The sequence below is a fragment of the Eschrichtius robustus genome, chromosome 19 (assembly GCF_028021215.1).
Source record: "Eschrichtius robustus isolate mEscRob2 chromosome 19, mEscRob2.pri, whole genome shotgun sequence".
NCBI lineage: Eukaryota > Metazoa > Chordata > Mammalia > Artiodactyla > Eschrichtiidae > Eschrichtius > Eschrichtius robustus.
In genome coordinates, this window is record NC_090842.1 from 58,350,266 (window position 1) to 58,366,388 (window position 16,123).

The 16,123-nt window shown below is 56.0% G+C and overlaps 1 protein-coding gene across 1 annotated transcript in view; it reads left to right on the top strand.

The window, feature by feature from the left end:
- Positions 1–13,741, top strand: part of GRIK5 (glutamate ionotropic receptor kainate type subunit 5) — a 46,004-nt gene extending 32,263 nt beyond the window's left edge. Inside the window, exons 12-19 of the mRNA XM_068527425.1 lie at positions 529–642; positions 820–929; positions 1,345–1,518; positions 6,332–6,497; positions 7,047–7,272; positions 9,097–9,225; positions 9,320–9,441; positions 13,313–13,741. Of these exons, the coding sequence (XP_068383526.1) occupies positions 529–642; positions 820–929; positions 1,345–1,518; positions 6,332–6,497; positions 7,047–7,272; positions 9,097–9,225; positions 9,320–9,441; positions 13,313–13,741 (1,470 nt within the window). The remainder of the gene's footprint in view (positions 1–528; positions 643–819; positions 930–1,344; positions 1,519–6,331; positions 6,498–7,046; positions 7,273–9,096; positions 9,226–9,319; positions 9,442–13,312) is intronic.
- Positions 13,742–16,123: the final 2,382 nt, after the last annotated feature.

Sequence of the window (16,123 nt, forward strand, 5' to 3'; positions counted from 1 at the left end):
GTTAAGAGGATTATACAAGATAATCTATATAAAGTGGCATCTAGCATGGAGCCTGGCACATAGTAAGCGCTTGATAAGTGTTACCTGTTAATTGTTCATACAGAAGAGAAAACCAAGGCTCCAAGAGGGTCCTGAGTGGGTCAGCGTCCAGGCATCTCAACTCCAATCTCAGGCTCTCTCTTCAGGACCCCGGCATGGTAGGAGTGGTGGGGGTCAGTGGTAGGTTTTATAAAGCAGGGTCTTAATGATGAACTTGACTGGGGAGCGGGAGAGATTGGATGAAGCAGGGCAGCCAGGCAGGAAGGAGGCCACAGGAGCCGCTTACAGCAGACGTGAGATGACAAGGGTCCGACTGGAGGCCCGAGGTGCGCTCTTGGAGCCGGTCCCCTGGCTCCTTCTGCTGTCCTCTCTCTTTGCCTCTCTCTCAGCTTCTGATATTCTAAGTCGCTCCCTCAGTGCGTTCTCTCTAACTGCCCATCTGTCTCCCTGGCCTGCCCATCTGCCCCCGCCCCGCTTCCCCTCCAGCAGAAGGCAGACCTGGCTGTGGCTGCGTTCACCATCACAGCTGAGCGGGAGAAGGTCATCGACTTTTCCAAACCCTTCATGACCCTGGGAATCAGCATCCTCTACCGCGTGCACATGGTACGGTTCCCCTGGAGACATGGAGGTGGGGGTGGGGGCTGGCGCTGGGGCCGGACACCCAAGGGAGGCAGAGGCTGTGGGCTGGACCTCGGATGGGCCGGTGGGGCTCATGGGCCCCGGGGCTGGGGGAGGGGCTCAGGTCTGTGTGGCTCCGACTCTCACTCCCTCTCCCACCAGGGCCGCAAGCCTGGCTACTTCTCCTTCCTGGACCCCTTCTCCCCTGCTGTGTGGCTCTTCATGCTTCTTGCCTACCTGGCTGTCAGCTGCGTTCTGTTCCTGGCCGCCAGGTGAGTCCACTACCTGCTGCCTGGGAAGGAGAGGGCGGGGAGGAAGCACGAGCTGGGGTCTCCATGCCTGACCTTTCTGTCGTCTGTCTGGCCTATCCTCGGCCTCCACTTGGGGCCTTGGATTCCCTGCACCCTCCCTTCTCCCTTTCTGGCCGTCTCTGTATTTCCTTCTTGTGGTTCTGACTTTTGCTTCATGGTTCTCTCTGGGCCTCTCCCCTTCCCGTTCTTTCTGTCCCCCTCCCCTTTTGCCCGCACTGTCTCTGTTTCTCTGTGTGTGTGTGTGTGTGTCTCTCTCTCTGTCCATCTCTGTCTCTCTTCCCCTCCGTTTTTGTCCCCCCATCTCTTCTGATCATGGTGGCTCTCTCTTTCTTCTGTTCCTCTCCTTTTTCTCCCCATTCCCCGTGTCTCTCCACAGGCTGAGCCCCTACGAGTGGTATAACCCGCACCCGTGCCTGCGGGCACGTCCCCACATCCTGGAGAATCAGTACACGCTGGGCAACAGCCTCTGGTTCCCCGTGGGGGGCTTCATGCAGCAGGGCTCGGAGATCATGCCCCGGGCGCTGTCCACACGCTGCGTCAGTGGAGTCTGGTGAGAGGCTGCCTGTCTGCCCCAACCGGGGTTGGCGGGGGTGGGGAGGGGGGGCGGGGGGGCTTCTGAGGCCTGCGCCCATTCCCATTCCCCACCCCAGCTGTGTGACAGGAAATGGGGTGGGGGCAGCTGAGCCCCAGCTCTGCCACTCACTGGCTGTGTGACCTTGGGTCTCCATGCCTCAGTCTCCTCATCTGAAAAATGGGGATAAAAATGCCCATGTCTCAGGTTGTAAGGATTCGGTGTGGCTAAGGGATGGGAAGTGCTTCTGCTGACCTGAGGGGTTATAATCAGGACAGTATTGGCATTGTTACTGCTGTCTCGGACATTGCCCAGGCAGTCACAGAGACACTAGAATCCTTGAGCCAGGACAGCCTTCACTGTCCAGAGGCTGAGGCTGAGGCCCAGACAGGGGCACCTGCTCCCTCAAAGTCCCACGCGGATCCCGTAACATTTTTTCTTTTTTTTTTTTTTTGGCCACACCTCGCATGGCTTGTGGGATCTTAGTTCCTTGACCAGGGATTGAACTCGGACCCTCAGCAGTGAACACACCAAGTCCCAACCACTGGACCGCCAGGGAATTACCCAGACCCAGTAACTTATTTTGAACGGAACTTATTTTGCCCTCAAGACAAGCTCCAAGAACCTACGTGTCAGAGAGCAGACACTGAAAACTGGTGGTGTCTGGCCCATAGTTTAAAATTTTTTGAATTAGTTGGCATTTAAAAATTGGGTAAATTCACTTACAAATTCAGATGTCTCTTTTTGTTTTGGCCATGCTGCGTGGCTTGCGGGATCTTTGTTCTGGGGCACAGCAGTGAAAGCCCGGAATCCTAACCGCTAGGCCACCAGGGAACTCCCCAAATTCAGATTTCTCACTTTTCTCGAAGATTTGGGAGATCTGATAGTGCTCGGCTGGCATGCCCACCTGGCGTCGATGCCTGTTCCACTGGCCTCAGTCCTCTCTCCCTCCTTCAGTCACTTTAAAAAAAAAATTTTTTTTTTTTTTGTTTGCATTAGCTCTTTGTTGCTGTGCACGAGCTTTCTCTAGTTGAGGTGAGCGGTGGCTCTTCACTGCGGTGCGCGGGCTTCTCATCACGGTGGCTTCTCTTGTTGCGGAGCACGGGCTCTAGGCGCGCAGGCTTCAGTAGTTGTGGCGCACGGGCTCAGTAGTTGTGGCTCGAGGGCTCTAGAGCACAGGCTCAGTAGTTGTGACGCACGGGCTTAGTTGCTCCGCGGCCTGTGGGATCTTCCCCGACCAGGGCTCGAACCCATGTCCCCTGCGTTGGCAGGCGGATTCTTAACCACTGCGCTGCCAGGGAAGTCCCCCTTCAGTCACTTTCTGGCCTGGCTTCCATAAGCACTCACATTTGCCACCCTATCTTTGAAATAGCAGCTGGGCTTGGCTGCAGTTCATATAACTCTTCTCAGCTCCTTTTCCTCATTAGAACCACGGAAAGCCGAGGAGCATGCTTAGGACAAGGAATATTCTCTGGTTTTATGGATTAGAAGACCGAGACCCAGAGAGAGGAAGTGGTTTGCTAAAGAGCGTGCATTTGGCTAGAGGCAGGGCTGGGCCGAGCCAGCCTCCCGCCCCAGTGCCACCCATCCCATAGGCCCTGGGTACCTCTCCCAGGGCAAACCGAGGCATTGGGCCTCCTCCCCATCAGTCAGAATCCATGCTCAGTAGTCATTCAGCAAGAGGTGCTTCTCAGGCCCTTCCATGTGCCAGGCACTCAGGTGGAAAATCAGTCCTCAAGAGGCAAAGGAACTGAGAATAAACAGATAAATCAACACAAGGACATCATATTTTATGCCAAGAGTATGTCCCGAAGATATTGTTTGATTCAAAACTTGTTTGTTCAAGACTAACCATAATGGTGGCAGGTTTTTCTCTTTCCCAGCTAAGCGAGGCTAACTACCATCTGGCAGTTGTTTGCAATTTGCTTGGTCCATTGGCTTTGAAACTTTTTTTGTTTCGTTTTGGTTGCACCAGGTCTTAGTTGTACCAGGCGGGCTCCTTAGTTGCGGCTCCAGGGCTCCTTAGTTGTGGCTCCAGGGCTCCTTAGTTGCAGCACGTGGGCTCCTTAGTTGCAGCAGGGCTTTGAAACTTTTTTTTTTCTTTAATTTTTAAAATTTTCTGGATGCGCCGTGTGGCATGTGGGATCTTAGTTCCCCGACCAGGGATCGAAACTGTGCCCCCTGCAGTGGAAGCTCGGAGTCCTAACCACTGGACCGCCAGGGAAATCCCTAAACTTTTGAATCTTGATGATTTTTTTTTTTTTTTAACATTTTGGAATTGGCATCATGTCAGGAGTTATACCCTGTATTCATTTCCTGTTGCTGCTGCAACAAATTACCACAAACTTCGTGGCTTAAAAACAACATAAATTTATTCTCTTATAGTTCTGGAGGTCAGAAGTGCAAAGTAGATATGACTGTGCTAAAATCAAGGTGTTGGCAGGGCCAGTTCTTCTGGAGGCTTTGGGGAAGAATCCATTTCCTTGCTTTTTCCAGCTTTTAGAAGCTGCCTGCGTTCCTGGGCTTGTGGCCCCTTCCTCCATCTTCAAAGCCAAGAGCATAACGTCTTCAAATCTCTCTCTCTGACTCTGACCTCCTTCTTCCGCATAAGGACCCTTGTGATTCCATGGGCCCAACAGGATAATCCAGGCTAATCTCCCCATCTCAAGACTCTTAATCATATCTGCAAAGACCCTTTTACCCTGTGAGGGAACATACTCACAAGTTCCAGGGGTGAGCATGTAGACATCTTTGGGGGGCAAGCCTTTCTTCTGCCTACCACACACCCCGACTGAACTTTATTAACACTTTTTTTTTTTTTTTTTTAAACTTTGGTTGCTTAAGTTTTTTTTTTTTTTTAAATCTATTTATTTATTTAGTTTTGGCTGTGTTGGGTCTTAGTTTCTGTGCGAGGGCTTTTTCCAGTTGCGGCGAGCGGGGACCACTCTTCATCGCGGTGCGCGGCCCTCTCACTGTCGTGGCCTCTCCCGTTGCGGAGCACAGGCTCCAGACGCGCAGGCTCAGTAATTGTGGCTCACGGACCCAGTTGCTCCGCGGCATGTGGGATCTTCCCAGACCAGGGCTCGAACCCGTGTCCCCTGCATTGGCAGGCGGATTCCCAACCACTGCGCCACCAGGGAAGCCCCATTAACATTTTTTAAAAAATAAATTTATTTATTTATTTGTTTTTATTTTTGGCTGTGTTGGGTCTTCATTGCTGTGCGAGGGCTTTCTCTAGCCTCAGAGAGCGGGGGCTACTCTTCGTTGCGGTGCGCGGGCTTCTCATTGCGGTGGCTTCTCTTGTTGAGGAGCACGGGCTCTAGGCACGCAGCCTTCCGTAGTTGCAGCACGCGGGCTCAGTAGCTGTGGCTCGCCGGCTCCAGAGCACAGGCTCAGTAGTTGTGGCGCACGGGCATAGTTGCTCCGCGGCATGTGGGATCTTCCCAGACCAGGGATTGAACCCGTGTCCCCTGCATTGGCAGGCGGACTCTCAACCACTGCGCCACCAGGGAAGCCCAACATTTTTAATATAATGATGTATCAGATGTATGTAAACTGTGCTATTGAAGAACCAAACAGGGTGCAGTGAAAGAGAACAGTAGAGAATGAGGGTGCTCAGGAAGGGCCCCTCTGAGGAGGTGACATCTGGGCTGTTTCATCTGAAGGTGCAAACAGAGGCATGCCTGCCAAAGAGAGGGAGGTGCATTCCAGCCAGGCACGAGAGGGAGGCACGTGTGAGGAGGCGGCTGAGAGGGCATGAAGGGACCCGCTGTGACAAATCTGGCCGAGTCCCCCAGTCAGGTGGGGGACCAGTGACCAACTCTCTACAGCCCATCCCTTCTGCTGCTCAGTCAGGGACCCTCTTCCCCAGCTGGGCATTCTCTGCCCCTTCCCATCGCTGTCACCCAGGAAGCCCCCAGTCATGCCCCCTCTCTCACTGGTGCCTTTGACCCCAGGCTCACTCTTGTCTCCACCCCGAGTCTTCCCCCACATTCAGTCATTCAACAGATGTTTCTTCATCTCCAGATGTGACCTTGGCCTGGTGATTCAGCAAGCCAGGGCCGGTGGTAGGGCGGTGGGGGTGGGTGCCAGTGCCCTAGGGACTTGGCCGCCACCTGAATAGCAGCAGCTTGGCCAGAACTCCCCTCCTGGGCCCCTCATCTCATGTCCACATGGGCCATAGCTTCCTGCCGCCACATCCAAGGGCTCGTCATGGTTCAGGACAGCTCTGCCTTGGAAATCAACGTTTCTTTTCTTTTTTTCTTTTAATTAATTAATTAATTAATATATTTTTGGCCGCGTTGGGTCTCCGTTGCGCGCAGGTTTTCTCTAGTTGTGGCGAGCGGGGGCTACTCTTCGTTGCGGTGCGCGGGCTTCTCATCGCGGTGGCTTCTCTTGTTGCGGAGCACGGGCTCTAGGCGCGCGGGCTTCAGTAGCTGCGGCACATGGGCTCAGTAGTTGTGGCTCACGAGCTCTAGAGCCCAGGCTCAGTAGTTGTGGCGCACGGGCTTAGTTGCTCCGCGGCATGTGGAATCTTTCCAGACCAGGGCTCGAACCCGTGTCCCCTGCATTGGCAGGCGGATTCTTAACCACCAGGGAAGCTCTCTGGAAGCAATTTTTAAACCCAGGGAGTCTGGCTCCAGATTCCATGCTCCCAGCCCCTCCACTAATCAGCAGTCAGCCTTCTAGATGCTGGGGTCACTGAGGGGGGCACCACCAACGGGGCACATGGCCACAGGGGCAGGGTGGCAGGGGTGGCTCCAACCTGTAGCTCACCCCTCCCACCCCTCAGGTGGGCCTTCACCTTGATCATCATCTCCTCCTACACGGCCAACCTGGCTGCCTTCCTCACCGTGCAGCGCATGGAGGTGCCTGTGGAGTCGGCCGACGACCTGGCGGACCAGACCAACATTGAGTATGGCACCATCCACGCTGGCTCCACCATGACCTTCTTTCAGGTAGGGCCCCTGGAGCCACCCAGGCTTGGTTTCGGGGTCCCCGCCGTGCACAGCAGCTCAGGGTGGGGCAGTGAATTCCTCAGAAGGTTCCCGCGGGGCCCGTAGGAAGTAAGCTGTCCTGTTTGGCTTGGACGCAGGTCTCCCTACAGCACGCTGGGCCCTGGGTAGATATGGTTGAGCATCTGCTCCCAGCTTCTCTGAATAAGGCCTGGGAACAATGAGAAGACAGGGCTGGGTGTCAAGCCAAGCCGAAGCCCAGGGGTGGAAGAGAGAAAAAGGGTTGAAAAACAGGCTGTGGCCCCTTCTTCCCAAGCCTTCGGTCCTCAGGGTCCTCGCTGGGCTGGCGGGTGTGGGGTTGGCTTGGATCTGGCCTTGAGCAGTCTGTCTGTCTTGTGTCTCTCCTCTGTCTTTGGCTCTGCCTGTCTTCCTCTGGTCTCCCCGCTCTCTCGGGTTGAGGGAGACTTTCTAGAGGGCAGGGGACAGGGCTCAGGGGAAAGGCAGGAGTGGAAAGACCCTCACCCGTCTTCCCCTCATGCGCCCTCTGCCCAGAATTCACGGTACCAGACGTACCAGCGTATGTGGAACTACATGCAGTCGAAGCAGCCCAGCGTGTTTGTCAAGAGCACAGAGGAGGGCATCGCCCGCGTCCTCAACTCCCGCTATGCCTTCCTGCTCGAGTCCACCATGAATGAGTACCACCGGCGCCTCAACTGCAACCTCACCCAGATCGGAGGCCTCCTGGACACCAAGGGCTACGGCATCGGCATGCCGCTGGGTATGGCGGCAGTGGGGCGGGGTAGAAGGCCGTGGGTCCCCAGGCAGCTGAAACCAGGCTGTGTGAGCAGGCCAGGGAGTAGGCCAGGCCCTTCCCGAGCAGGCTGGGCGTGCTGTGCATGGCCTCCTAGCTGTGTGGCCTTGGGAAGGTGATGCCACCTCCCTGAGCCTCTGCACCCTCCACCTGCATATAAACAGGCCTAGGAGCAATCAGCTCCAACCCTGGAGGGCTGTTGCGAGAACCCGGTGAGACTGTGCCCAAGTCAGTGCGTGTGAGCCGTGAGGCTTGCTGCCTTCCCCCATTTGTCCGAGGGCCCCTCGAGGGTGAGGACCTGGTTTTATTTACTTCATATCCTCTGCACCAAACCCACAGCCTGGCTCAGAGCAGGTGCTCCAGCAACATAATGGATGTTGCTGGATGGGTGGAAGGGAGGGAGAGAGGGAAGGAGGGAGGGAGGAAGAATGATGGATGGATCTGCTAGGGGGACTTGGACATGCTTTTCCAGGGCTTGGTGCTGGAAACTCACCACCAATTTTGCCACCAAATTTTGGCATTTTGGCTTTTAAACCCACCTATTTTCTGATGACCACTGCATTTCTTAGCTATGACTACATAACAAATTACCCCAAATCTTAGCAGCTTTGTGGTAGGGTCAGTGCTGTATCAGGGAAGCAGTGTAGCCTGGTGCTTTGAGGGACAGGCTCTGGAGTCACAACAACCTGGATGCAAATCCCAGCTTCCTCCCTGACTCAGGCAAGAGTGTCACCTGCTTCATGCAGATAATGAGGGTGGTAGGTAACACGTGCCTCACAGGATTAACGTGAGACTTAAATACACTTCTGTAGACAAAGGGTCTGGCACATAGTAAGTGCCTGATAAATACCAATCACTCCACTTGCCTGTATCCCTAGTTCCTGGCACCTGGTAGATGCTCAAGAATTATAGTAGTGAATGAAGAAATGAGTAGAGGGTAGGATATGGGTGGGGTGTTTGGGGCCCAAGGATGGTTTAAGGGGAGGATCTGAGGGTAGAGAGGAGAGAGGTGGTCCAGGGTTGGGGCCACGCAGAGGAGAGGTGTGGCTAGGGATTCGTTCACTTGGCAGATCTGATGCCCTACTGTGTGCCAGGACTGCTCTGGGTGCTGGGATGCCACAGCGGGGAGCTAGCTGCCCAGCCCCCACCTCCAGCCGTCTACTAGGGGTGCAGACAGACAATAAACACATAGCTTTATAATGTGATGTCAAGTAGTGTCAACTGCTCTGAAGTAAATAAGGGGAAGAGATGGACAGGGAAGGGGGTGCTTGCTGTCATTTTAAATAGAGAAGAGCCCCTGAGGCACCCTGTGAGCAGAGTCCTGAGTGAAGTGAGGGAAGGAACATTCCAGGCAGAGGCAAAGGTCCTAAGGGAGCCCCAGGTGGTGGGACCAGTGAATGCAGAATCTTGTTGAACATTTGAACATTTTTTTTTCTAGCTGCAAACAGAGACATTGGAGAGTTTTAAGCACCAGAGAGGCGTGATCTATGGCTATGTTTCTGAAATTGTCCCTCTGGCTGCTGTGTTGAGAAGAGCCTGGCGGGGGGAGAGTGAGGGGGGGCCACAGGGAGAGGGGAACAGTGACAAATGTGGCAAGTGGGGGCTCGGCCCGGGGGTGGTGACAGGGGAGGTGGCGGGCAGCAGTCAGATTTGAAGGGGGGCCGGGAAGATGCTGGGGATGCGGCAGAGCTGGGAGGAGAGGAGCTGCGGAGGGGAGGGAACCTCTGCGGTTTGGGCAGGCAGGGATCCAGGGTCCCGATGACCACCCACCCCACCGTGTGCCCGGTCCAGGCTCCCCGTTCCGGGATGAGATCACACTGGCCATTCTGCAGCTTCAGGAGAACAACCGGCTGGAGATCCTAAAGCGCAAGTGGTGGGAGGGGAGCCGGTGCCCCAAGGAGGAGGACCATCGAGCTAAAGGTCAGCCATCCCTGCACGCCGTGCCCTTCCCAAAGGCCCCTTGCCACCCCTGGCCCACACAGCCCGACCCCTGGCTCTCCCCCTCCACCCCCAGGCTTGGGCATGGAGAACATCGGCGGCATTTTTGTCGTGCTCATCTGTGGCCTCATCATTGCTGTCTTCGTGGCAGTCATGGAATTTGTATGGTCCACGCGGAGGTCGGCAGAGTCAGAAGAGGTGAGGGGGCTGGCGAAGGGTGTGCGGGGAGAAGTGGGACCCCAGGGGCAGGTGGTGTGAAGACTATGGCATTGGGAGCCATTACTGGAGGAATGCGAGGGTTGGTGGGCTGGGAGCTGGGGATGTGAGAGGATCGGAGCGACTCCATGGGTCCAGGAGGTCCATGAAGAGGTGAGAGCAGGGAACTCCCTGATGGTCCAGAGGTTAGGACTCTGTGCCGGCACTGCAGAGGGCCCAGGTTCGATCGCTGGTGGGGGGAACTAAGATCCCACAAGCCACGGTGCGGCCAGAAAAAAAAGGTGAGAGCAGACGGAAGATGGGAAAGAGGGTCCATGGACATGAGGAAGGACAGAGGGGGAAGAGGGCGCAGGCAGAGATGAGGATGCAGGGGAAGGAGTGTGGAGGGGCAGAGAGAGAAGGATATGGGGAAAGAATGAGGTGGTAAAGCAAGAAGAAATACGAGGAGAGACGGGCAAGGAGAATGCAGCTGAATGCGACAGCAGGAAGACAGACTTGCTGGCTGGTCTCAGCCCATACGCGGGCATGGTGGTACCCAGCCATACTGCTCCAGTGCTAACCCCGCGGGCCCCCGTGCTCCTCCACGATTCCAACCTTTCCCTCTCTCTGCCAGCCTCCAGCCCCTCCTTCCCCTCCTTGCTTTGAGCCCATGACCTTGCTTCTACTGGCCTGAGAAAAGCAGAGGAGTCGGAAAGCATGCCGAGCCCCACCTCTACATCCAGCTACCCTCATGCTTTCTCCACTCGCCCCTTAGTGACTCCAGATGAACATACACGCTCCTCGCTAAGGCTTCTCCACACGCGCCCCGTCTCCTCCTCTCTTGCCTTCCCAAGGACATTCCTCAGCTGTTCTCTCCTTCCCTCCCGCATCATCTGCTTTTCTCCCTCTACTGGATCAAGCCCGGCAGCATACAGACGTGCTGTCATTTCTCCCATCTTCAAGGAACCCTCTCTGGACCCCCTTTCCCCTCCTAGTCACCGCCCCATTTCTCCCCTTCTGTTGTAGCCTTGACAGGGTGTGTCCCTCTGCTGTTTCCAGTTTCTGTCTTCCCATTCAGTCTTGGACACACTCCCATCCAGCTTCTGTCCCCACCTCTCTTCTGAAGCCAATCTTGCCACCAGTTGACCTCCGCATCTGAAATCCAGCGCCTGAGTCTCCGGCCTCATCATCATGAGGCAGCCATGGGCTTCAGCACAGCCGATCACTCTCTCCTCACGACCCTCTCTTCCCTGCTCCTGCCTCATTTTCCTCCTACCCCCTCTGGCACTGTTTTGTTGGGGCGCCCTAGGGCTCGATCCTTGGACTTCTTCTCTTCTCTTTCTCCATTCCCTTGGTGACCCCATCCAGCCAAATGGTTTGTAAGACCATCTGTATGCTGATGACTCCTGTATTATTTATCTTTTGCCATGTAACAAATTATCCCCCAGTTTAGCAACTTAAAACAGCAAACTTCTATCAGTTCACAGTGTCCATAGGTCAGGAATCTGGGAGCAGCTTAGCTGGGTGGTTCTGGCTGCTCAGTGTCTCTGGTAAGGTCTTGGTCATGATGTTGGCTGGGGCTGCTGTTGTCTGGAGGCTCGACTGGGGCTGGAGGATCCACTTCCAGGATGGCTCACTGTCTCAAAATGTACCTGTGGGGTTTGAATTTATGGAAGTGACTGAGCAGAAGAGGCCAATGCCAGTGAAAGAAGAATTTATTACTTACATTACCTGACAGGAGGGGGCCTACCACGCCACATAGGGCCACAAGGAAAGCACCAGATTTGGTCAGGAGGCAGAAGAAGGGAGAGAGAAACCTAGGGCAGGGCCTTTATTGGGGTTTCCATGAGAAAGGCAAGGCAGCTAAGGAAACGGCTTAGGACTGGGCAGTGTGAATAATGTCAGCAGGCTCTGGACTAGAGGGGTGGTCTCTAATTGTCTGGTACCTGGCCCTGGGTTGATTTAGGGCAGGGGAAATACTGTCTTGGTGTGTGAGAGTCAGATAAAGGGGGTGTATAGACTCAGGATTGGTTGGTTTTCATGTGAAAGGCAGGTTCCCAGCCCTTTGCTATCCCTAACAATTGGCTAGCTCTGGGAGGGCAGTCTCTTCCTGGCTAGCAAGATGTTTCAGATGTCAAAACATCCTAAGATAGAGAGAATAAAAATACACTCATTCACATAGCAGTTGGCAGGAGGCCTCAGTTCCTCACACAGGGACTTCTCCATAGGGCCGCTTGAGTGTCCTCACGCCGTGGCAGCTGAGTTTCCCCAGAGCGAGTGATGCAAGAGAGAGCCAGGAGGAAGCCAAAATGTCAGCTGACCTAGCCTTATTCCGTTGGTCACACAGTGAACCTCGTACAAAGGCAAAGGGGAGTACACAAGGGTGTGAACACCCCAGGGGCAGGATCTTGGAGGCTGCCTACCGTAACCCTCAAAGTGTATCCCTTACAGGGACCTCTCCCTGAACCCACGGTTTGTAAATTCAGCTCCATACTTGACATCTCCACGTGGATGTCCACCAGGTAGTGCGTGACGTCATGTGGCCAACACAGAGCTCCTGCCCACCCATCAGGCAATGCCATCATTCCAGTTGCTCAGGCCGAAATATGTGGAGTCACCCTTCACTCCTCCCTCTTTCTCACACCCTCTATCTGATCTCTTAGCAAAAACTGTTGGCTCCACCTTTTAAATATACCCAGAAATCAACCTCTTCTCACCTCCTTGGCCAGCACCACTGTGGTCCAGCCACTGCCATATCCTGTCTGGTGATCGTAGCAGCTTCCTGGTGGGCCCCCTGCTCTTGCCCTTGACCTCCCTACAGTCTGTTCTCAACACAGCTCCAGAGTGATCCTGTGAAAGCACAGCAGTCCTATGCTTAAAACTCTCCAGTGGCTCCCATCTGGCTCAGAGTAAAAGCCAAACCCTTAGAGTGGCCTCTGGGCCTTACACAAGTCGGCCCCCATTGCTCCTCTGACCTCATCTCCTCCCTCTCCCCTTTGCCCACCACACCTTGGCCACCCTGACCTGCTCCACATTCCTCCAGCACCTCACACCTGTATCCAGCTGAATTGTCTGCCTTCCCTCCTGCCAGGCCCCACGCAGCTCATCCTGCCCTGCCTTTGTCTACTTGCAGGTCCTCTTCTCAATGAGTCTCCCCTAAGGACCCATCTCAAATTTCAGCATCACTCCCCACCCACACCCCCACCTATTTTCCCAATTTAATTTTTCTCCAAAGCACTCATCACCATCTAACATACTACTTATATTTACATATTTATGTTTTGTCTCTGCACACTGGAATATAACCTCCATGAGGGCAGGGACTTCTGTCTGTTTTGTTCTCTGCTGTATCCCCAGTGCCCGAAACAGTGCCCAGAACACAGTAAGCGGTCAGCAAATACGTCTGGCAATAGTGCGTGCATGAATCAGTGGCCGAGGATGGAGAACGAGTACGAGGGAAGGACTAGGAGCAGTTAGAAACTTTCGAGTGAAAAGGCAAGAGGAAAGAGTAGGAAAAGAGGAGCGTGGATCGGAGGTGAAGGGCAGATTTAAGAACAAATCCAAAGAAGAAGGGAGACGGGAGCGAGAAGTGGAGGAGAGACAGGACTTGAGAGGTGGAGAGACGAGACAGGAAGAGCACGGGGGAAATAAGGGAACTGTGAGGGAAGAGAACGGGAAATGAGGAAAGGGTGGAAGGAAGAGAGGAGGTGAAAGGGCATGCAGGAAAGAGAAAGAGAGGTGAACACAGAGGTGGGGCAGGGAGAGCAGGAGGGTGTGGAGACGGTTGCCGAGAGGACCAGAGGGGAAAGGAGGGGGGAGGGGCGGCGGCAAGGAGGTCGCAGACAGTGACCACCGCGCCCCGCGCCGCCCCCAGGTGTCGGTGTGCCAGGAGATGCTGCAGGAGCTGCGGCACGCGGTGTCCTGCCGCAAGACGTCGCGTTCTCGCCGGCGCCGGCGCCCGGGAGGCCCAAGCCGGGCCCTGCTGTCGCTACGCGCCGTCCGCGAGATGCGCCTCAGCAACGGCAAGCTCTACTCCGCCGGCGCGGGCGGGGATGCGGGAAGCGCGCACGGAGGCCCCCAGCGCCTCCTGGACGATCCGGGGCCGCCCGGCGGGGCCCGGCCCCCCGCCCCCACCCCTTGCACCCACGTGCGTGTCTGTCAGGAGTGCCGACGCATCCAGGCGCTGCGGGCCTCCGGAGCCGGCGCGCCCGCGCGTGGCCTGGGCGCCCCCGCTGAAGCCACCAGCCCGCCCCGGGCCCGGCCCGGCCCCGCCGGCCCCCGAGAGCTGGCCGAGCACGAGTGATCACGGGCGGGGCCGGGCGGGCGCCCGGACTGACCGCAGGGACTGGGCTCGCCCCAGGTCCCGGCCGCCCTCGCTTCCCTAGTGGGCGAGGGACGGGACTTGTGCCCCCGCGCGCCGGACGCCGCGATTTTGCCTTCGGTTCCCGGTGAAGTCTGAGGCTCGGCTCCGGAACCTGCCTGCGCCCCCTAGTGGACTCGCCAGAGGGTGCCGCGGACGCCCGCACTCCGTCCCCCACTGCGAACAAGAGGAGCGCAGGAACGGAGGACTCCAGGGGCCGAGGACTGCAGGGGCTGTTCCCGGAAGCGGAACGCAATTCGCGGGGAGAACCCCATCCTGGGACTGCTCGGGCTCCCCAAGACTTAACGCAGCCCTCCCCACTTCTGGAGAAGTGGGAGGCCTCTGGACAGATGGGTGTCCCCTGGTGCCCCTCGACTCTTCTCTTTCTCTCTTTTTTTTGGGGAGAAACCTCGGAATTTCTATGAGACCCCCACAGGGAGGGGGTCAGTTGGGCCCCCATCCGTCCCCCTGCCACACCCCAGTCCCCGTTGGAATAAAAAAAGAACAAAACCCCAAAACTGGGGATACCCGGGTCTCATTTCCTAGGGGTGCGAGGGCACTGAAGGCTTGGGCTCCCCCCTCCAGGGAGTCTGCTGAGAACCGCAGACTGGATGGTCACTCCTGCACTCTCTCGATTCTCCGCCCTGTCCACAGACAGCAGGTCAGCCCAGGTCCGGGCAGCTGGCCCTTCTCCACTGACCTTCTCTCAGGACAAAAGGAGGCTGCGACAGAGACCCTGAGACAGATGGAGAGAGATACAGGGATCTGGAGAGGCGGAGACACCAGGAAAAGGAGACATAGAAAGACAGAAACCAGATGGGGCTGGGGGAGGGGAGGGTGAGTGAACAGTTCGGTGTGGTGGTGCCTGGGTGGCCCGTATGGTGGCAAGTGTGTGCCTGGGCCAGGGTAATTTGTCATGACTTTGTAGTCATGTGCATGTGTGTGTGTGTGTACATCCGTCAACCCATCTTCAGCTGGGTAACTGTGACCCTGTGTTTCTGCAGAAAACGTACCTCCCCAGACCCCAAGAGAGGAAGTGAGAAATCCCAGTCGGGGGGAGGGAGGAGGTGGGGTGGGGTAGGCTGAGGGCTGGTTGAGCAGGGAGAAGAGTGGGTCTGCTTTCTGTCCACGCCCTCCCCCGCCCCGCTGGAGGTTTCTGTGGAAACTGCAGCTGAGAAAGGACAAGTGAAGGTCACACAGCCAGAGCCAAACCGAGGCCGAGTAGAAGGGGGAGAGATGGGGAGGTGGAGAGAAAGAAAGAGATGGGGCGAGGATGGCGGAGAGACAGAAAAGGAAGAGACAGAGATGGGGTAGAGATGGGGAGAGACTATGGGGGGGCAGAGAGAGATGGGGAAATAGGGCAAAGGGGGAGACACAGAGAGACATACCATGATGAGGTGGGAGAAGGGTGAGACAGAATGGAGAAGGGGACGAAGTGGAGACAGAGAAAACAGGGAAATTAATAAGAGACCCGGGGAGTTTGGGCTGAGAGAAGCAGAGACTGAGGTGGAACAGAGACAGGTGAGACAAGAAGCTGTAGAAAACTATATGAAGACGGTAGGGGGCCCGAGCAGTGAGGAACGCTAGACAGAGAGAGGGACCACCAAGCGAGGGAAAGGAGCGAGGCTGGGCCCCGCCCCTCGGGCAGGGGGCCCAGAGCTCGGGAGCTGTCCGTTCAGCACCGGCCTGCTGGGCCTGGCGGGCCTGGCGCGCAGCACTGCCCTGTCTCCCTTGCAGGACCTGCCTGCCTTCTCAGTGTTTGGGCAGGCCACACCCCGGGGGACCCCGCCTGGCACACAGCGCCCCCAGTCTCCATCTGGCCTCTTCTGTGTCTCAGACCCTTGCCGTGTGTGTGCCCCTCAGAGACAGGTGTGGGGACGAGCTTGTGTCTCAGGGTCTCTCGTTTCCACATCTCTCACAGACTAATTGATGTCTCTGCCCTTGGGCGGGACTGTCAAGTCTGTCAAGGTGACTAGAATATGATTGCAGACATTTCTGGTCTGTCTCCCTCTCTGTTCCAATACCAAGCAGATCTCCTCTGGAGTCTTTCCCCATTTCTGAGTCTCCCCCACCCCCATTTCTGCTCTGTCTCCCCAGTCTTTATCTCTAAGTCTCCCCAGTGTGCCAAACATGTCTGCCTGGCTTTCTATGTCCCTGTGTCTCTCTGTCATCTTCACTAAGTAATTCTGTTGATCTGCCTCTTACGTCTATTTTCTCATTTCTGTCTTTGCCCATCTCTCTGTCTTTGTTGGTCTTTCTGTTTTTCTGTTCCTATTTGCCTCTCTCTGGCTCTGAACTCTGTGTGTCCATTTCTTCTCTTAGTCT